The 22,155-nt window shown below is 38.9% G+C and overlaps 1 protein-coding gene across 2 annotated transcripts in view; it reads right to left on the bottom strand.

The window, feature by feature from the left end:
• Nucleotides 1–22,155, bottom strand: part of HOMER2 (homer scaffold protein 2) — a 93,281-nt gene that overhangs the window by 21,280 nt on the left and 49,846 nt on the right. For both annotated transcript variants that reach the window (XM_067556116.1, XM_067556118.1), the window contains exon 3: nucleotides 7,642–7,773. In XM_067556116.1, coding sequence (XP_067412217.1) covers nucleotides 7,642–7,773 — 132 coding nt within the window. The remainder of the gene's footprint in view (nucleotides 1–7,641; nucleotides 7,774–22,155) is intronic.

The following is a 22,155-nucleotide window of genomic DNA, read 5'->3' as shown; positions in this document are numbered from 1 at the left end:
TGCTCCAAAAGCTCAGTTTCAAAGGGTGGGCAAGAGAGGCATCTAAATAAAAGTATTCAGCATGAGGGAGGGTGTCTGTAAAACCCTGCATATGCCTCTCACTTCTGCCAAAGGCAGCTCAAACTTATGTGAATTCATTGTGGAGAAATTTCTATTGGAAGGGGCAGACAACATAAAACTTGCTCAACGGTAAGCCATACTTCCTTCCAGAATGGTATATTACCCTCCCTAAACTGCATCCAAGATGCAGAAGCCACATTTTATTACTTCAGTGTAGCCAAAGTACATGTGGTCCCCCTCTCTCCAATGCAGAGTGACCAGATGTCCTGATTTTATAGTGAGAGTCCTGATGTTTGGGGCTTTTTCTTATATAGATGCCTATTACTCTCCACCTCCTGTCCCGATTTGTCACACTTGCTATCTGGTCACCCTACTCCAATGTGGCAGAATACTGATTTTTTTAAAAATCATTTGAATAGATCAATTTATTAAACACCTCTCAACTAAAAGAACTGGGCATGGTACAGTCTGATGGTTTAGAATAGACATAATGAAAACAACTACAAATAAATAAAACACCACAACAAACATTCAAATGTGATAAAAACAACACTTCACTCTAAAATCCAGGAATAGAAGAGCGAACTATATGTGAGAAAGGGACAAGGGAAGGGTAATATGGGGGGAGAGGAAGAGTTGTCACGATAAAAATACACCTTGAAAAGGAGTGTAAGGATGTTGTTGAGAAGAGGGAAGTTTAGTCTGGCACTACAATGACTACATAATTAGAAGAACAGTCAGGTAAGTCTTTCATTTTTCTCACAAGAGCTAAGTGCTCTTCACTGTTGGATAGGTGCACTTGGCTTTCGTGAGAAATGAAAGACTTATACCTGACTGTTCTATTGCAGCATTTCCAGTGCTAATTGCAACATCAGCAACAGATAAGACATTTCGGAGGGAGGTTATAGAGTGTCTATGGCACTCCTGTGGCATGTATATGTATAATGTATGTATATGGAATCCACTGTTGGCTGCAGAATTACAGGGATCCATTGGTATTAAAACCTGTTTGTCACTTCAGTGATCTGGGCTGGCCATGAGTTATTAAACCATCATAACACTGGCTGCTTTTAATGTATATTTTGTAATTAAAATGATTAATTGTAAGCTTAGTTAAGGTCCTACTTAATATATCTAAGAAATGAAAGTAGTGAGATTTTCTGGGGGGGTGGGGGGGGTGGAGATATGTTTAATCATTTAAAGTCTTTCAAAAATTGTCTCATTTCTCATCATCACTCTTCTTTTCCCCTCCTTCCATTGCTCTAGCCATTTCAGATGAACTCTTTTGGTTGACAAACCTACCCAAAATTAACAAATGAAGGGAGCAAAGGGAGGAGAGGAAGGGAAAACAGCAACTAATCATTGCTGCAGGTTTGAAAGTACATTCCAGTCAGCCTCAGCTTCTGCAGCCAGTTATGAATTATATATGACATCTCACAGCACTCCAGCAAATTGTGGGCTCAGGCTGCAGTAAAGGAAGGATTTGTTGCTACCAAATCTTCACAAGTGGTTTTGGTCTTGGGAAGGTGTAGCATACAAACGCTATATGTGGTTACGAATCTTCCCTGCGGAAACTGAATAGGACATGCTAATGGGTGTCACATCATTTGAATTATTTGAAAGGCATTCGAATCTGCAGATAGTCATCCACAGCAATATATATTTTAGTAGATCTTCGTACATTTTACATGTTTAGGTTTTAAATTTCTGATATTATATTTTATTCTTTTTAAGTACAAGTTACACCAGTGCCATAGCTGTAAAGCAGATGCCGTTCCTTCCCCACCCCCCAACCAGTGTCATTTATATTTCATTTCCAGTCATTTCGCAGAAAGCTCTTGGAACCTAGCCAGCATGAAATCTGCCATTCATGTTTTGTGAATGAGTTAAGATAATGGCGCACAGTTCATGAGTGGGTCATTCTGGTGATTTTCTTTGATATACGAGTTCAAGCATGCCATGTCATGTCTCCATCATCAAAGGGACTGGCAGAGAAGTAAGGAGAAACAGCAAAGAATGCCATAAAAAAAAAGCTCTGCTGGGTGGAAGGAAGCCATTGCTAGAATATCAGAACACACCTCACCATGGCTCTTTATGAAGATCACCAACTTAGAAGCTACCAGGCTGAAGGCAAAAACCTACAGCCAATATCCAATAAGCTTCTTAGGCAAATAATTAACCCTGAAGTAGTTACAAAAGAGCTAAAGGTCAGGAAACTTGAACTGAAGCAGCCCTACAATAAGAACAACAAAGTTATGCAGATGGCAAGAATATCAGATTCCAAACAAAGTAGCTAGCATTTTACACCAAATTAACAGCTACACTATCTACTCCAAGCTCATATGATATAATCAACCCGTGAGGCCTGTCTTACAGGAGGAACAAAAGATGGCTAAACAAAACCAGAGGACAATGGCTCTTTGTTTTTTGACAGCAGACCTAAGTCAATGGACACTGACCCGTCATGTGACAGGTTTATTAAAAACGTCTGTAACTGTGGCCTATTGTCAGAAACAAAAAAGAGTTTCTGATCAGCTCTCTTAGACCTCGTCATAAAGGTGTGATGCATGTGCAAAAAGTGTGCATGCCTGGGAGGAGTTTATCTGCACTCTCAACAACACTACTGTGGTCCACAAATTAGGCATTTTTCATGAGCACACTGCCATCCAGCAGTCGCATATCATGTGTACAAAGGAGGGCCAGCTGCTTTGCAGCTACCTGAAGCACCATTATGTATCTTATTATACAGAGATAGAGAAATATACACTCCGTGAATGAGAAATTACTAGACTTGCACTATCTGGTTAGCAATAGAGCCAACATAGGTGTGCGCAACACATTTCATTAGGGTGTGCACCCAGGGAATTTTCATTAGGGTGTGCACCAGGGAATTTTCATTAGGGTGTGCACCCATGATCTTTATCAGGGGCGTCAAACTCAATTCCGCCGGCGGGCCACATCTGAATTACCCACTGGTGGAATTCTCGCCGTGTCCTAGTCTCCGCCGTGAAATGTCGCAAGAAGTGCTATTTCGGCAGCAGATCGAGGCGTGTTCCCATCCACCACTAAATCTCCCAGCTCCTTTTTTTTCGGCAGCAGATAGCTTTGCTGGTTTCTTTCTTTTTTGGAAGCGTTTTTTAATAAAGTAAGTAATCTATATAAACTCATATTACACATTTTCTTCCTTCAATATATACTGCCTACAATGTATTTGTTTTAAGGGTTGTCCAACCCTGAATAAATCCTTCCACTTATGAGAATGATATTTGACCTAAAAGCTGAATACTTCCTTACTCAGCTGGGGTATGAAAATACTATTATATTTTATATTACCGAGATCTGCTCTTTATGTTTGGTCAAATGCCTCAGCTATGCCCAATTAGTAACTGCACTTAAGTAACAGGTGATGTTTCATCGGTGCCAGTATTTTGGAATATGGGTCTAGCACACAATTATAAGATCAGGTTTGGTAGTTTCTATTCTATCTGTATCCACAATGGATTCTCTCCATTAGAGATCCATTCTAGTACTGGTCTGTTTTGGGCCACCCTATAAACATCTCTTGAAATCTGGTGGTACCAGGCCTCTCAACTCAGCTGGATATTCCAGCCTTTCTGTTTTGATTCTTGGTTTCCAGTTTGACCATAGGAATCTCTGAATAACGTTTTAAAAGTCTTTGAAGCATTTGGGGAACAGGGATGTTAAGGGAAACCTGGGAAAAAGATGCTCAAATATTAATTTTAAATAATTGAATCCTACCGAACAATGTCAATAGTAATAATGTTCAGCTGTTTAGGTCACTATAAATAGTTTTAATTAATGGCTCAATTTAAGCAGCTCCCCCCACTATAGGCAACATATTAATATTAATTATCTAATTTTATTATCCACTACTTTCAGTGGGCATTTGCCATCTTTTAAGTCTCTTTTGGAGCCAAGGCACAGTATCGCTGATTTAGAATAGTTTAGTCAGTATCTTGATTCCTGACCAAATGTGTTAATTATTTCTCATAATACTGGCCAACTTTTATTTATATTTTTTATTAAAAAAAGCATATAATAAAACTTTGTTTTCTCTTCCCACAATACTTATTCCCTGACTTTCTTCAATATCTCTTATCTTTTATGCCAATGATTAATAATTAAATCAAATAACAAGGGTGATAAAGAACATCTTTTTCTTGTTCCTTTGTATAATGATATTGGCTCAGTTTTTGCAACATTTCCCCAGATACACGCCATAAGATTTTTATAGATTATTTTTAAAATCTACTTCTGCAAGTGGTTCCTCCAACCCATATTTCGCCAGCATTCTGAATGGAAATGGGCATTTTACCAAGTCAAAGGCATTTCTGCATCCACAGTTAGCATGTAGGTCTTGTAAGAGCAAGATATTATTAATAATATAGATTAGCGCTCCTGGCATGCTGTACTAAATGTAGGAGATTTCTTATATTACTTAAGAGATTTGTTCTTTTATAAAGCCAGCTTGGTTTTAGTTCATTAATCTAGGCATTATTTTCTCTAACTTGGAATCTTACTCTCTATTAAGAAGAGATAGGTTTATAAAATGCTGGATTGGGTAATTGTTATTTGGTTTAGGGATCAAAACTACATCGGTCTGATTGATGATGCCCAGTAAGGGACTCCCTTGACTCAAAAGACTTAAGTGCCCTCGCTAACAAGGGAGTTACTTGTGTTTTTAACATTGTATAGAATTCAGTGGTATATCCTTCCAGCCCAGAATTCCTCCCTAATTTTAATGAAGAAATCACTGTGGCCTAGTGGCTAGAGCACTGGACTGGGACTCAGGGGAGCTGGGTTTTATTCTCAGCTTGGCCACTGGCCTGCTAGGTGACCTTGGGTGAGCCATGTCACCTCTGCGCCTCAATTTCTCCATCTGAAAAGTACTATTTAAGAGCTAAGTATTTTTATGATTTCTTCCTATGCTATTGGGCCATCTAGTACCTCCCTTTCACTGTGTGTTGGTCTGGGCATTTTAAGATCTTGTAGTATATTTCCACCCACATCTTCCACATTTACTTATCTACCTAGAGTATCTCTCTTGGAAATATCATGCTAGTAGTTTGTTGATCCCGTTGTTTGTTTGCTTTGGAGTACGCCATTTTTGTCCTTAAAGTACGGTATGGCTGTTCTGGGTCTTCTGTTAGAGAGCAGCCTGGCAAGTGATCAGCCTGACTCATCCCCGATTCTTAGAGCTTTTGTTTGGCAAATAGGAGAGCTGTCTTTTTTTCCTCCCATATTGTCGGTACTTCTAATGCTATTTTCGAATTCTCAAACTCTTTGACAACATCTACATTATTAGATATATTGCTTCTGCAAACTGTAAATTTGTTCCTCTAAGTCTTCCTCGTTTTGCCTGTATCCTTTCTCTCCTATAGCTATTGTATGAGATAATATGTTCCCTTATTACTGCTTTAAAGGCTTCCCACCTAGTTCCCAGGGTATATCCTGTGAACTATTGTCCGTCATATAATTATCAATGTGGTTTTCCATTTTATCCACAAAGTCTTTGTCTTTTAACAATATATTACTAAATCTCCAGCTTTTATTAGTCCTGAATTGGACTTTATTTTCATGAAGACAGGAAGAGGGTCATAGATATTCCAATTCTAATGTTAAGATTTCATGTAGGAAATCTTTTGATATCAAAATTAAATCTCTTCTAGTATGTGTTTTTGGCAGTTTCAGAGAAAAAATCCAAATCCAAATCCCCAGGGTGTTGTGTTCTTTATATGCCAGTTCCAGTATTTGAGCTTTTCTAGATGGACCTTGCCACATTGGTAGTTTATCCCACATTGTGGTCAGACAGCTATTAAAGTTACCTGCCATTATTACCTTTGAATTCTGGACCATTGCAATCACTCCAAAATTATTACGGAAGAAAGGTGTCCTCCTGACTTGGTGCATAATTGTTATAGGGTTACCCTCTGCACACCCAACAACAAACCCATCCGCTCTCTGGATCGGTTTTAATCCTTTTACATTCCCATGCTACTTATTAGTACATACATCCCTCTCATATGGGAGCTGAAAGATATTCTATATACATGATACACATTTCTTTTAAGTTGGATTAATTCTTTTGTTTTGAGATAAGTTTCCTGAAGCATTGCCACAGATATGTTCTCTTTTTCTAAAATAGGGAGTGTTTTTTCATTTTACTGGAAGGTGTAGTCCTGTAACATTCCAGGAAAACCAGATTGTCACCTGGACACTTTTCTAGTCATTCCAAGAGTGAAAAAAATTTTGCATGACCATTTTTGCAAATGTGAAATATTTGTAAAAAATGCAGTTCTGTGGAAAATGCATGAACTCAGTAATATCAATTTAGTAAAAATAAATTCACATAGAATATAGTCACCACCGATTGAAAGTAAACACATTACATCCAACAGGCTTTTTCTTTCACTATGATGGTCAGTCTTTGCTGTTACAGACCCTAAAAGCAGCTTCTAAAATTCAAACGCTAGTACCTCTCAAATCAAAATATGCAAGAAGACAGAGTGAGATTAATGGAGACTGTCTCGAATGTCCAAGGACATAATATTTGGTTAACTGATAAAGCTTAGTGCCAATAAGGGCTGAGCGTACATGCTTCAAACATTTACTATGTGTTAGATAAGTACCTTCTTTTATTATGTGAAAAAACATTCCAGTTGCCTGACTTGCATTTGAAAAGTATTAATCTAATCACTAAGGGAACATATTGTTTACACTACTAGTTATTCATTACCAGAGGTAGCTGGATATTTTACAAGCCTCCATTGTAATCAATCTCTGTCCTGCAAACCGGTGACATGGGGAAGCTAGAACAAGAACTACAACTCTTATCCTTCAGTTTCAAAAGCACAGTCCTATAGTAGCTGATATAAAGAACTCTCCTTTACAATCACTTTTGGGTACTAGTCCCCCTTAGCCTGAGGACCAGCCACTAAGAGTCAAATTCACTCATGAACACACAAACCAGTCCACTGCTACTCTACAATTTAGGCCATATGAATTCCACAGGAAGGTAATTTTGGATTACTAATAAGCCTGTTCATTGGATGTCACTGCTAAAATGATAGAGACTTCACTGCAACATAGATGTAGAAGGGGGTAGAGTTAAGTGTAAGCAGCAACCTTAACTATGGCATTTCCTGGCATTTTAGTGTTTCGTTTTGTAACCTTAATGTTATTTAATGTAGTTTTTGTATAAAATTAGTGTGTAGTCCAGGAATAGAGATGCCAAGAAACTGCTTAGACTGTATTTGACAACATTTAAGAACACTAAGCTTCAAAATCTCATAGCCCAAGCCTTTTGTTTTTATAGAGGGCCACAAGTGATCAAATTAAAATGTATCCTTTGATCAACGAAGTTTGTAACCTCCAGAGTCTGTATATGCACCCATTGGATAGTTAAGAGTTGAACAACTTGCACATAGAGAAGAAGAGATAGTTAATGAACTGTAGAGACATTCAATTTGTGAGACTTCTACCAGATTGCTACTGACAGTGCAGCAGTTCCTTAATTCACCAGAACGACTACCGTTTCAAAAATAAAATGAGCCCAGTTACCTTTGTTAGCTGCTGTTCAGAGGGAAAACCCAAACCAAACACGGTGTTTGCTCTGCTATCTGCCCACTGACCAAACTTCTGTGATGTTTTAGTAAAGGTCATATTAGGTGTGATTGTGCTGTTTATAATCACCTGTTTAAAAAAAAAATTTAAAAAGAATTAGATACAGAAGCAACATCTGAAATGCATATTCTAGCAACATTATCCAGAATGATTAACAGGTTCCCAGTCTAAATTTGAAGTTTGCTGTAGGCATGAAGGATTTTACCTATTTATGAAATATTTTAATATCTTGACTGTCACTTGATTCGGATGCTCAATAACTTCTTATTCAAAATAATGCCATGATAGTCCCACAGTTTAATACTGCACTATTTCATTGAATTTAGAACTCTGCCATAATCATAGAGGAAGTAGATTACTTTAGCAATGATATGAGTGAAAATGTTATTTCCACTGTAGATGGCAGAATCCAAATCCACTACTATTAAAAGAAAGCTCGCACAGCATCAATCAGGAAAATGCTTCCTTTGAAGAGCTGAAATACCGATTGAATGCTGGCCTGGCAATGTTGAGAGTTACAGGAAAAATCTTTGGACATAAAAATAATTCATACAGGGAAGATATAAAATTATTCCCTTCAATATCTATAGTATTGTTACAGATTCCAGACAGAGATTTCCTTTTTCTTATTCTTCTCTCTTCATTTTGTTTGGATTATTTCCGCAATCTTCCAATTTCCCGGAATTTCTTTTGACCCACGTATTTTTCCATATTTTGTTTTATTTTGTCATCTTCCTTGTAAGTGGCTATATTTGTATATACATGTATTTATTAGATGCCCCCATAAACCTTTCAATAAGAATGATAATAAACAGCCAGTCAAAAATACCTCTATATACCCTCTTAACAGCTTCTAACACCTGGTGTGATGGCCAGGTGCACCCAAGGCCATGAGTTCTGGGCTGAAGGTCAGGGTCTTTGCTGGGAACTCTCAGAAACATTTGCATTTTGAGCATTTCATGGGCACTAGGGACCTAATTCTCCACTGCTTAGCACCTTTTGTAGCCATTTATCTTCTTAGAGCATATATAAAAGACCACACAAGGTGCTAGGCTGTGGAAAGTCAGACACTAGGGTTGGGAAGGATGTAATTTGTAGAGGCTGTTTTTACACACACAGGTGCACATGCGATATGTAAGTATCTGGTCGTTTCTCTCTTTCCTTTCCCACCTTGTTTTTCTCCTCCCCACCATCTCTGAACATTTCTCTCTCCCCTTGTCTGTCTGTCATCCTTCTTGTTCCCTGTCCTTCCCTTGTCCTCTTCTTCTCAATAGCTTCCTTGCTTTTCCCCCCCTTCATCTGCAAGCATGCTCACTGCCCCATTGGTTCTTCTCTACTTCTTCCTTTGTCCTGGCTGCCTCAGTCACTGCAGTGGAACTGCTCCTGCAGCATCTGATCCCTGCTGCTGAAGCATCTGGGAAGAGTAGGCAGCAGAACGTCAATCAGAAAAGCATTCTCCATGGGCAGGCAGAGCAAAGAACTTTCTTCTGATCAGTGCTCTGCTCCTCATTCTCTCACTGCAGGCAGACATGGGAGCTGATCCAGAGGTGCTGCAGGAGTTAAGCCCAGAGGAGGGAGCTCCAAATGAGCAGCACGGCCATGCTTAATTGTGGGACTGTCCCATGTGATCTGAGAAAGCTGTAAAGTGTAGCATCAATACAGTATATAATCATAGCTCCAAGAGCCAGATCCTACCTCTCTTATTCAGTTTGATTAGTATCTTACGCCACAAGTAGTACCACTGTAAGCAATGGGGAGTCTCATGAAATAAGGTACTAATCAATAAGAGGAAAGCTATCATAATCAGGCCTCAAAGGGGGATCTGGTAAAGAACATACTGGAACTAGCATAAAATATCATCTTACTACAGAGGTTTAGATATCTATCAGTTCATTAGCACAGATCTTAATCATGTGGCTGCAAAAAGAAAATACAGTTATGGCTAGAGATTTTTTCCCCCTTGAAAATGTATGTGTACAATACTCTATTAGTAGAAGATGAGCTTTCTTTAGCAACATGCACCATTGTGTCCAATATGCAAATTATACACTAATTAAGCTATATCTGCAGGACAGTTTAATTAACACGATCAGGAAGTATCCTGGCAACAACATTTACGATGTATTTCAAGCAGAATTTTTTTTTCTGAACTATAATTTACATTTAGCAAAAAGTATTTTACACTGGCAAATGCGATTCACAATATTATTCCTCGGCCTCCCCTCCTTTCTTAGCTTTTATGGCTTTGCCATTAGTGCTCCTATTTTTTTTTTCTTATAATCCATTCAGCTTTACTCTTTCCCTTTTTCTACAATTTCCTCTTCTGAATACATACCATCATGTTTTGTGATATGTGTAGATATATTTATTACCTTACTTCATGGCATAGAATCTGCAACACAATTAATTTTAAAAAGCAATGCACAGCAATATAGATCCAGATAGCAACCAAACACAAATGTGCTTAAAGATATTCTCCTGAGAGGTTTTGGCAAATTGACTAAAATAGATCAGGGGCATGAGGATGCTACTCTTATGAGGTTTTGTTTTGTTTTAAAAGAATCAGAATGGCAGAGGCGGTGGCTGACATGCATAGTATGTAACTGATCTTTCACACTACAAACATTTTTTGAATGGTTGACTCATAGGTCCAAATATAAACAAAGATGTCCAGATATATTCTTCTCTATCAAAGAAGTAGCACAAGGAAATAAAAGCAGCAATTCAAAAGAAAATCCAGATGTAATGTGAGACATTCAAGCCACTACTTCTAAATGAAAAGAAGAGCAAAACCCTAAAGATTTTAGTTAAGTGATCTACATAATTAATTGTCAATGCAATAGAGATATACCATCTTGATTAGATGATGATTCTTTGTAGGACTGAAGGAACCACCAGCAACATCTGAAAGCCATGAAAACCACCATTTCTAAACATTTATGTCAAGTAATTAAAACAACTGCAAATGAAAAAAAAAATTTTAAGTTATGGAATTTACTTTAGAATTTAGAAATGCTCAATTTTCCAAGGCTTTCAAAGTGTTTTAAACTATTTTTTCAATCCTACTCTGCATGTCAAATTGGGCTCCCACAAGAAAATATTAATAAAATGGCAGCCCCTACTGAATGGTCCTATTCAGTGGACAGAAACAGAAAGGGCAAAAAAATATTTCTAAAAGCTACTTTCAAAAGTTCATTCAATAAATATTTACATTTCCTAGACCTATCCAAATTCTAAAGAATACTAGAATTCATTGGGGTCTCTAAACCTTGATGTGTCTTTTAAACCACAGTATGATAATGTGAAATAAGATATAAAGTGACTAAGAAAGTCTATGAGCTGTAGACAAGTAACAACACCTGCTTGGGAAAGTAAATGCAATACATTAGGTATATCTGTTAAACATGATGAAAGTTTTCAGCAACCAGAACACAAGGAAATATTGCGCAGTGATCAGATATCTTCAAGAAACTGACAGTTCATCTATTTATTATAAGCTGCAATTAAGAAACTACCAGGGAGCTGGCTCTAACTTTGTTACACCCTAGTCTGCCAATCAATTACTTAACTAAGATTTCCATTTGCGCACAGGAAAGTAAGAGAATAAAAGATGTAAGACTAAACAAGAGATACGTTAAATTGGTTTGGAGAAGCTGGGGTGACATTTTAACCATATCTACAATATTTTACTGCCTGCCTGGTCTTCCTATCCAGCCCCATCAGGTAATTGGACAAACAGTGGGAAGGATTTTGATAGAAAAATAATCAGGAAAAGCCACTTTAGAAGGCACTGCTGTGTTAAAGCACCTAAGAATATTCAGCCTACAGGTTCATCTGATTATCTGAACATTCTTCCATCTGTTTTTTGAAACTAGAGATGCCATTTCCTGTAATGAACTATCTATCCAGTGTGCTATGAATAGCAAGGGAGTGTACAGTATTTAAAAAAACCCCAACAACAACAAAACACTAGAGAGGAAGCAGGCACAAGGCCTGATTATGTATTTACAACTACTCCTAACAGCTCCATCGAGTGATACTGCATTACTAGCCTGAGCAGAGCAAGAGTTGTTGTGTCCAAACAGTTCTACCATAACACTAATAGCATGCAACGCACAGCTGGGAGCAACATTCTGGAAATTAGTTATTTATCTCTGTTGGAAAAACAAATTAAAAAGACAGTCAATTTTATTGGGTTTTGAAAGAAAAGTGGGGACTGGAATTCGAATGTTACAGTGCAGGAGGGAAACTGTGTTTATTTAAGATATTGCTCATGAGATACCCAGCTTGTTTTTATGTGGTTCCCAAAAGAACAGTAGTCATGTAATAGTGCTCCAGCATTACTTGGTACAGTACAATACAATATATCATAGGACAATCTCATACAGCAGACAACCATGAATTATCACTTTTTAAAAACAACAAGAGTCCTGGAGCACCTTAAAGACTAATAAATTTCTGCGGGCATAAGCTTATGCCCGTAAATTTATGCCACGTAAATTCATGCCCGCAGAAATGTGTTAGTCTTTAAGGTGCTCCAGGACTCTTGTTGTTTTTGCTGTATACAGACTAACACGGCTACCCCTCTGGAACTTATCACTCTTTACATTCTTTTTGCATTGAACAGGTTTATTAGGATAAAAGTGTAAAAATCTTTTAAATCCAGACATTACAGCTAACAGCTGCAGTATCAGATAGTTGAACAAAAAAACCCCAAACAAATAAAAACACCCACAATTCTGGAAAATCCTGTCATTTAATATTTAGAAATGAAAAACATCTCTAATTTCTATGTTTCTGTAGCCTATAATATTTGAAGACTGTAAACACTAAGAATAGAAAGGACAGAGAGACATAAGGTTATAAGTAAGAGGAAAAAGAAGTTAGAGAGAAAATTTAGGATGAATATCATGAAAATCTTTCTGACAGTTAGATCCATTATTCTGTGGAATAATTTCCAAAGTGAAATGATGGAAATGTCATTGCCTGGGACTCAAAGCTAAACCATACACTACATTAGCAAATTCAATGCCATAAAAAATTCTGCAGTGGACAGGATAATCTGACAGGATTTTTCCATCTGTAACTTCCTGGATCTATTATTCTAATTCTGTAAGAAAAGTTGACCCAGCAAATCCAACAGACATATGTAATAATTTTGCATTTGGGCTGCACTAATATAATACAAGCACTAGATGCAATTATGACTGTGCCAGAAATTTGAATAATCTTTCGAATTTTAATCCAGAATTGAAGGTTCAATGGGCATATAGCACTAGGCAGAATAATCTAATCAAATATGATCAAAACCAGAGATAGGGAGTTTTCCCTAGAGACATAGCTAGAGGAGAAAGTAATGTAATGAGAACCTTAAAGAATAATAAACTCATTTATCACACAAATTAAGTTCTGTATGTGCGGTAAAAGAAAGAATCTCTCTTTACTGTCATCTATGGTAAGTGTATCAGTGGTGAATGTTCCTGAAATCGATGTTGACTGTTCCTGTATAAGAAACAATTTATATTAATTGCTCCTCCTTCAGCAAGAGAGAAAACCCCAGTGGATACCCTGTATAATAAAAAATAATTTAAAAAATATGGTGCAACCTGTGTCAGTGCATGTTAGTGCTACAATACCCAGATAGTAAGTTCTCAAAGTCATATTTGACTGTAGATACTTTAACAAATTGGTTTGAAAAAGGGCATGTTTGTTGGATAAAAGTTAACAAATACGCTGGAAGCTATGAACACACATACAACAGATGACATCCATGGTAATGTCTTCATGCAGACTCAGCCAATTAGGTAAAACGTATAGGCCACAAGAAAACATAAACCTGCAGAAAAAGGGAGAGAAAATATGGATCTAAGTTGTCAACATGCTTGTGAGACTGTATAGAAAATGTTTAAAGTTATAGGACTTTGGCATCTAAGAAGCCTGAGGTTTGAGGTCTGTGTGATAGCACTGCGTTGGACTACCTTGATTCATAGATATATTATTCACTGTACAACTTGTGGAACCAGTTCAAAAATGCCAGCACACTTCCCAAATACAAGGCTAAAGGAAAAAAAAAAGCACAGATATTTGCGAGCAGTTCATGACATTTTGTATTTCACCATTTCATGAAGTCAGGGATAGGGCAGGAGATTTAAAAGCAGCACTAATGTCAGCAGAATATCAACAGACTGGAGTCAAGGGCTCCTTAGTACTTAGCTTTCTTTATGTTGGCCTGGTGCTGAACATATGCCCTGGTAACATCAGCCACTGCTTGCCAGGTGGGCACTCCCCACTGCTCCTATCTAAACAAAAGAGGAGGAAAGATCCCAGCAGCTCAACTCCTAGAGGAAGAGGATGGAGCTTGGCAGAGCAGTCGGCACATCTACAGAGTGGAGCAACTGGCAAGCAGGATATATTCCAAGGTAATAATATTTCCTCTACACATGGACCTTCCGCAAGAATATTCTCCAGATCTGAACAACAACCAATTCACTCACTCCAACTAAGGGCTTGTCTATATGTGGAAACAGAATGGAATAACTACAGCAGAATATCTAATCCTTTAGCCAGGATATTTTGGAAGTTGATACAGATAAACTGGAAAAAGGCATTAAGGGTATCCACACAGGAGTTATCCCAGAATAGCTACTGCATTTTAAATTCATATCCTATCTTAGTCCAGAATAACTTCCCCGTGTGGACTGTGGATCTGGCTTGACATGAATAATTGGATATGGGGGAGGTCTTATTTTTGGGGAGACAGGAATATGCATGTATCTAGATCAGCAGGCTGCAAACAGAATGTCTGTAAAAGATATGATAAGGGGGAACACCCAGAGAACAATTTACAATGGAGAAGATAACAATGGCTAAGATAAGCATGGCACGTAAGTTGAGGTAAAAAGTAAGTGGTGCATGGACAGAGCCTGCTGTACAGGGATGGATTCCTACAAAGTGACCAAGCCAATTCAAAAACATCTGATGCAATGTATAGGAAATCCAATGTAATGTGCAAACGTATTTAAAGGAAGAGGTCTGCTGCATAACTTTGGATGTGTGGTACGCCTATACCCATCCCCCATACTGATCACCTCCGCGTTGCTTTCCTGTATTTCAAATAAAGGAACGTCAGTGATGAGACTGGAGTCGAACTGAGTTCTTGGAGAACCAAGTAGAAGAGGTCTTGGAGGAACCCTAATACGGACAAGCCCTAAATAATGAAGCCACAGTAACTGACCAGTAGGTACATCACTAAGGTTACCTAAACAAGCTACTAGAGACTTCTCAATTTCAGCTTCACACCTGAGAGAGAGAGAATGTATGTATGTCCCCTCAACTGAAATTTCATTTCCCTAGGCCCCTAGCCTGCAAAAAGGCAAGTCTCAGGACTTGTCTAGATGGTGGGATAATGTGCTCTACAGGGGGTATGCTTTCTAAAGTGCACTAATGTGTTGCACATTAATTGGTCTGTGTAGACACTGATGGTGCATTTTAATGTAGTGCTATCTGAAACCGTATTACACTAAATCGCACTAGGGAATCTTTAATGCGCACCATCAGCGTCCGTGTGGATTAATTAATGCGCAACATGTTACTGAGCTTTAGAAATCACAACCCTGTAAAGTGCTTTGCTCCATCTAGACAAGCCCTCCGTCTAAAACCCAAATGAAAAAGGGAAAGAAACAGCCATTTCCCTGGATCCAGCTATCACAGGCTCAGCAGGTTCTTCTGGTTCATCAAGAAAATGAGAACCAGACATACTTGCTATCCTGAATATGAAGATAAGGCAGGGATTGATATGCAGGGAACTTCCCCCTTTCCCGTCAAATGTTCAGTAATTTCCTTACTGCATATTCCCCCTGTCCTATATTTCTGTGGTTTGTATTATCATTTTCTAAAAATGTTACATCATATTTAACTTGATTGGCAGCTTCAAGACCTACATGCAGTGTATTTTCCCTAGGAATGTCACCAGTAAACCACTGGGAAGAGGAACATGGTGCTGGGCTCTCCACACAAGAAGAAAGATGCACAAAGAATTAAAGAGGAAGTGCAGGGGAAGGAGTGTGTCACTTGCCCATGGTCTTGGCAAAGTGTTCCTAAAATTCAAACTTCAGTGTGAGGAAGGTTGCCTCTCTCTAACTCTTTGGCTCTCAAATAAAAACCATAAAGCCACACCAAACGAATCCATTTGGGCACATGCATATTGAGGGCCATCAATAAGCAGCTTATCTGTAGCTATGCAATGCTTGATCATCTCCTTGCCGGTCTTACAAAGCCAGTCATTTCGAGTATACTTTCTTAGTATGGTCCACTAAAATATATATTAAAAAAAGATTTGTTAGCCAAGACTGTGCTGTGAAAAGAAACAAAGAACACCGGAGCAGAGCAAAGAAACACAATCCAGTAGCAACTAAGGAGTCTGAAATTGTCAACAGTATTTTAGCTCAAGCAATGAGCCTGGAATGCATGAGGATTAATTACAGTTGTTATAATCACTGCCAGTGAATGTGATCAAGTCTTTTTTCCACCCTTTCTGCAAAGTCTTTGAGGAAGACGCTTCCAAAAATTGTGGCTGCTGCTACATCCTGGGAAATACAATCTGACACACCCATTCACTGGAAATTGAATGTACCAGCTGTGTGCACGCATCAGTCTGGATTCATCTGCAAAATTTGCTGCATACCACTGGCTTTAATTTGGATGAGCTGAAAATAAGGATGTATTAGATAGAGAAATGCCATAATTCAGATAAGAAAAACTTTGTAATTCCATTCTCCATGTTCCTCTTTGCTCCTCTCCATCACTTACACATGACTGAGGTGCTGAGGGCATTGGTGGGACAATACTTGATACCAGACCTTATTCTATCACCAGATAATTAGTTACAGGTGCTGAACAAAAGACCCACATGTTAGCCCCATGTATCTGGCAAGGCTGGTTATTTGCAGGGACTTTTGTTGTACGTGCAACTAACCCTGCAGGTTGGGTATTTCAATACTGGTTATTCTTCACGCCCTTTTGCCCTAGGATCTACCTTGCATCCAGCCAAAATAGTCAAGATAAGTGATGGGGGGGTGTTTTTAACCCCCCAAAGTTAAAACAAATCAAACAAAAATTCACATAAATTTACATCTGGAAATGGCTCCTAACCTATTTTATGAATAAATGTAAAAGTACTAAACAAAAAAAAAAAAAAAGACAGACTAATAACAGTCTTCCTCTGAGAAAATACTTGTTATGAAGTCCTTATTGAGAAACATATCTAAGTGAAATGAAAAAACGTTCCTGGTTTATGTGAATTCTACCAGGTAATTTTGCATCTACATCTACTCCAAATGTAATATCTTGCAAGATAATTAATATCTCCACTGTTTTTATAGGGTTTTTTGGGGGGTGGAGGGTGGGGGAAGGGAGAGACAAATCTAAATTTCCAGTTTCTGCTTTGACGTCTGAATTTTTTTCCTGGAAGGCACAGAGCACACATCCATCCAGCCACCCACACTATTCAAAAGCCGAGTAGCTGTTTCATGTAGGAAATCTACAGCATGTCTTTCCAAGCACTTTTCATTATTGAAATGAACAGTTATTTATAGATTTAATGTCATATTTTCATAAGAGGTAAAAACAAAGTTTCCTGTATTGTTTTAACTTGCTTGGAAGGGAGCATCTCCGTGCTTTTTCTTCTAATTTGTCTGTGGGATGTACACAGCGGAGATTCGGGGCTAGATCTATAACGGGATTTAGGTGTCAAAATCCAAAATTTAGAACCTCAAAAGCCTCACTCAGCTGCCACCTGATCCTGTAGGTGCCTACTTTCCCGCAAATAAAGTCTCTAAGGTGCCTAAATTTCTGCTGATGGGCTTAGGCAAAGCCACTTGAGGCCTGTCTAAACCTCAGAGAGATTCACAAACTAGGAGTTTCCCAGCCTAATGTATCAGGCCCTGCACAAAACACAGCCACATAATCTATAGCTCAGTGCTTAGATCAGTCTTGCAGAATGTAGGCAACCCAGGTTCCACTCCCCACTCTGCCTGAGAGTAGCAGGGACCTGAACCCAGTTCTCCCCCCCATGAGAGCCCTACCAACTAAGCTATGGGGTATTTTGGGTTGGGGCTCTCTCTAGCTCTCCTGTGGAAGCTGTTCTACTTGTATAAAATAACAGACTATTCTCTGGACCAAAAAGAGAATGAGCCCACGATCCAGTGGCCAGGGCACCCACTGGGATGGGGGAAAGTCATGTTCAAGCCCATGCTGCTTCTCTGCAAAAAAGGCCTGATCTGATTTAAGTGCCTAACTCCAGGCGAGGATTCGTGACTGGGAATCCCAGGTGGAGATAGGCACCTAAATCCCTTTGAAGGGCCGGGCTTAGCCACACCCCTCTCCTCAGCATTGACCAATGGCTAGCTCGGGCAGCTCAGCACACAGTCTTTTGTGGGTCCCATTCGTAGGTGCCTAACTCTCCCATGCATTGTATCGGGAGCCGGGGTGCCCAACTCGGGGCTGTGGATTCCACTAGTTGGCCTGGCACCTAGCGTTCAGCATCTCCACGCTGAGCCTAACTTTCCTTTGTGGCTCTGAAGGTTTTTCCCGTTTACTGGAAATGAGAACATGAAAACACTATAATTATATGTCACAAAAATAGCCCATGGTTACAGAATGCCCACATTTTCTGTACCTAATAAAAGCACATTGTCTTTTGTGCCGTCACCGTACTACAGACAAATACTTGTATGAGGTCTTATAAAATCTCTGACATTTTCGACACTCCTATAACTACATTACAACAGCCTCAGGATGAAGGACTTATGTGGCTGTCCTAAACTTATCTTGGGACAGACATGACCAAGTAGGTACTACTAAGAGTCCAGTCTGCATAGGCTCTCCCCACCTACTGACTGTTTATGGTCATAAACCTTGCATACTGATCATATGGGCTGGAACCAGAAAGGGGAAGCAGGTATAATTAGGGGGCAAGAGCCGATTTAGTCCTCACTATGCAGTTAAGCCTGCTCTAGTCCAGTCATACAATCCACATCTCCCCTGCCTGTATAAAAAAGAAAAATCCTGTTTTGAGCTCTTACTCTTAATAATTGGGGTCTTTTTAAAATTATTGTTGCTATTTCTTCCCCCCTCCACTCCCAGTCTCACAACATCCTTCTTCTGTCAGAGGAAGATGAAGTGGAATTCCTTTTCAAGCAATTCAGCGCCACTCCTTGAATCCACGATAGAGCAATCAATGCAACTTACTCTCTGACCCCCAAAGGCTGAACTTGTAACCACATTCAACTAAAAAGACTATCTGTGTTGCAAAAATTGCACAGTTGGGTAGCTGATGGTATCTGACAGAGGAACTTATTTCCAGGCCAACTTATTTCCAGGAGATGGACATTTTCTCCTGGGCATTTTCCTTTGAAGCATCTGGTCTGGCCCCAGTTAGATGGAAGGCTCACCGGTCTGATCTAGCCTGGCAATTTCTACATTCAGACAACTGAAGGTCTATGCCTCCATGTATATACATCTATGGGATAGTGTAAAATAATATCTATGTGCTGCATAGATGAAAATCATTTCTATTGTACTTGTTTTTCCCCTTTAAAAATAAAATGCAAATAAAATTGGCCAAACTATTGCATCAAATTACATTTTATGCACATATTTTAAGGCGTGCATGATATAATACAGTTTATTTATAAATTGCATCTGGCACTGCTGACTTGATTAGAATGGCTGAAACATGAACTCTCAGATTGTTTTAGTGGCTGTGTCGTGATTTCCAAACATTAGACACCTCTGGCATTACAGCAGGGGGAAAAAGAGAAACTAATAATTTAAATAGCTGTTCCACTGGACAAGCAATCTGCAGAGCTTTAAAAAGCATCACAGCTCACGCCAATTATCTTTATTACTTTCAGTGGCTGAACTAAAAAAATGGGTTATAGCACAAATGCCCTGTTTGAAGGGGGGAAGGATTATGTAATAAAGCATTTGCTGATTCATCAAGAAAACCTCTGGGAATAAGCTGCAAGGTATCTGGCTTTTATTCCTGTTAGAAGAAAAAAGGCTGAATAGGACAATGCAGAATTCATAAATGATGGCAAGCATTCCCCATGGCCAATGGATTCTGGCAAGCAGAAGCAAGGCAGTTTAAACACTATTGCTGTGCGACATTGACCTTCATCAGTTCACACCCCTGCAAGCTTTGCTATGAAATCTCATAAAGCCAAAAATCCCAAAGAAAAGCCCCAGCAAACCCCACCAAGTTGTGCCTGGTTTCACGACCCCAGCAACAGCATCCGAGCTGCTTGTGATTTTTCACCTGATACCACATATCTAGTCATGCTCATTGGAGACTTGGACAGGATTTTTTGAAATATCCACCTCACTGGATCTGGTCTGAGTCTAGGAGAATGTAACAAAACCAGAAATCACATGCACTTTGCCTGGTTTCAGGTTTCCTTACCAATAACATCACACAGTTTGCTTAACCCATGTGGTGCAGTTGTCTTGGTGCACTCCAATGCCAAGGGTAAAACTTGAATCTACTGATCAAAGTCTGTAAGAGGCAATTAACGTAGAGGTGTGTCAACCAATTAAAATGTGATCTCCAGCATGAGCAAACAATTTTCTGATTATCTGGTAAATGATGCAGTTAAAATGTGTCTGTAGGACATAATGCTTGGGACCAACATGCTCCATGAACTGGATCTGTAAATCAGGTTTTGCAGTGTCAATCTGCTGGATGCAATTCTGGGTGCTCTTTTCACAAAGTCAGTGAGAAGCAGCTGTGCTGTCCACAGGAACATGGAAACAAGCCGCACAGGTTCATAATCAGATGGGGAGCTGGTCCAGCTCACTTTTACCACTGCACAGCTGCTGCCAATAATTTGTCACCTATTTCTGACTAGCTTTACAGATTTGCTTTTGAAGAACTCATATCGTACGAGTCAAAGGAAGGAATGCTGGATCTTGCACTTGGATTTTAATAATATGAAAAGAGATTAAAGTAGAAATGATCATTCCATTCAAATGACAGAGCTCCACATGATGACATTTTACTCTGAAATACAACATGTCTTAGACAGGTGTCAGAACTCCTAGTTAACACATACATAGTCTCAAAGGACCCATCAAGTTTCCTGAAGCCAAATCAGGACACAACAGAGCCCACTTTGTTTCATTTCCCAGCTTCTCACCAGTTTACTGTTCCCTTCACAGCCTCAGGTCTTGTCTATGCCAAACATGTTTTTCAAAATTTCCCCTCCATTCCCCACCCCAGTTCAGCTCAACCAGCATTTGCAATTCTGGGAAGCCTTGGTGCAGACAGGCTGTTGCAACTGTTTCAAGCACCAATTGGTGTAGTAGCCAAGGACTTGTAATAGTTATGCTTAACTTTAACAGCTAGAGAGAGAAACAAAAGCTCAAACTATTTTAGGCTACCGTGCCAATTAATACTATTGTATCACAAACACAGATAAACTTAAGCTACTACTAACTCAATGCAAAACTAGGTTAATAGATTTTAAGGCCGGAAGAGATCAATACGACCATCTGGTCCGACCTCCTGCATAACACAGACTAAAGATTTTCACTCATTGATTCCTGTATCAAGCTTCTGATTGAAATGTAACATATCTTTTAGCAAGACTTGATTTAAAGATATCATGTAATGGAGAATCCAGTCCATCCCTTAATAGGTTGTTCCAATGCTTAATTGCCCTCACTGCTGAAAATCTGTGCTTTATTTTCAGTTTCAATTGATCTTGCTTCAACTTATAGCCATTGCCAACCTTGGTTTGCCTTTGTATGCTAGATTAAAGAGTCTCCTACTATCAGAAATCTCCTCCTCTGTTGGTACTCTTAGACTATGATCCAGTCAAGTCTTAACCTCTTAGATAATCTAAATAGATTGAGCTTCTTAAACCTCTCAAACCTCTCACTGTAAGGGAGGTTTTTCATAGCTTGCATCATTTTTGTGACTCTTCTGAGCCCGTTCCAATTTTTCAATATCGTTTTAAAAGTGTGCATCTCAGAACTATTCTGTAATGTCTTCCAGGGACATTAAGAAGTGCATATTAGAATTACTCTTCTGGATATTTCATTTACTGTAATTTATTTCAGTATTTCAATCGAAAATTAGAAAATAAGGCTAAGAAACAGCAAGGTCCATTTTTTGGCTGTGGTAGCAGACTATGACTCAGATGTAGGACAAATACTCCCCTTTTCTCAATTGTTCATCATGCAAAATGCAGGAGAATTTCACAACAAAACCAGCAGCTGCCTCTCAGACTGAAGACCAGTCCATTTCCATTATTTACCAAAAAAAACCTAAACAAAAAAGATTACAAGAAACAACTCCAGATTTTCCAGACCCCTTTTACAATTACATTATTTAAAGCCACTGCTACTAGGACACATATCTTTATATTCAAGCATTTTTCTTTAATATATGCT

The sequence above is a fragment of the Emydura macquarii genome, unplaced genomic scaffold (genome assembly GCF_026122565.2).
Source record: "Emydura macquarii macquarii isolate MOO-44397 ecotype Brisbane River unplaced genomic scaffold, CSIRO-AGI_Emac_v2 contig_1644, whole genome shotgun sequence".
NCBI lineage: Eukaryota > Metazoa > Chordata > Testudines > Chelidae > Emydura > Emydura macquarii.
Note: the sequence above shows the minus strand (reverse complement) of the source record. Positions and strands in the feature narration are given on the sequence as shown.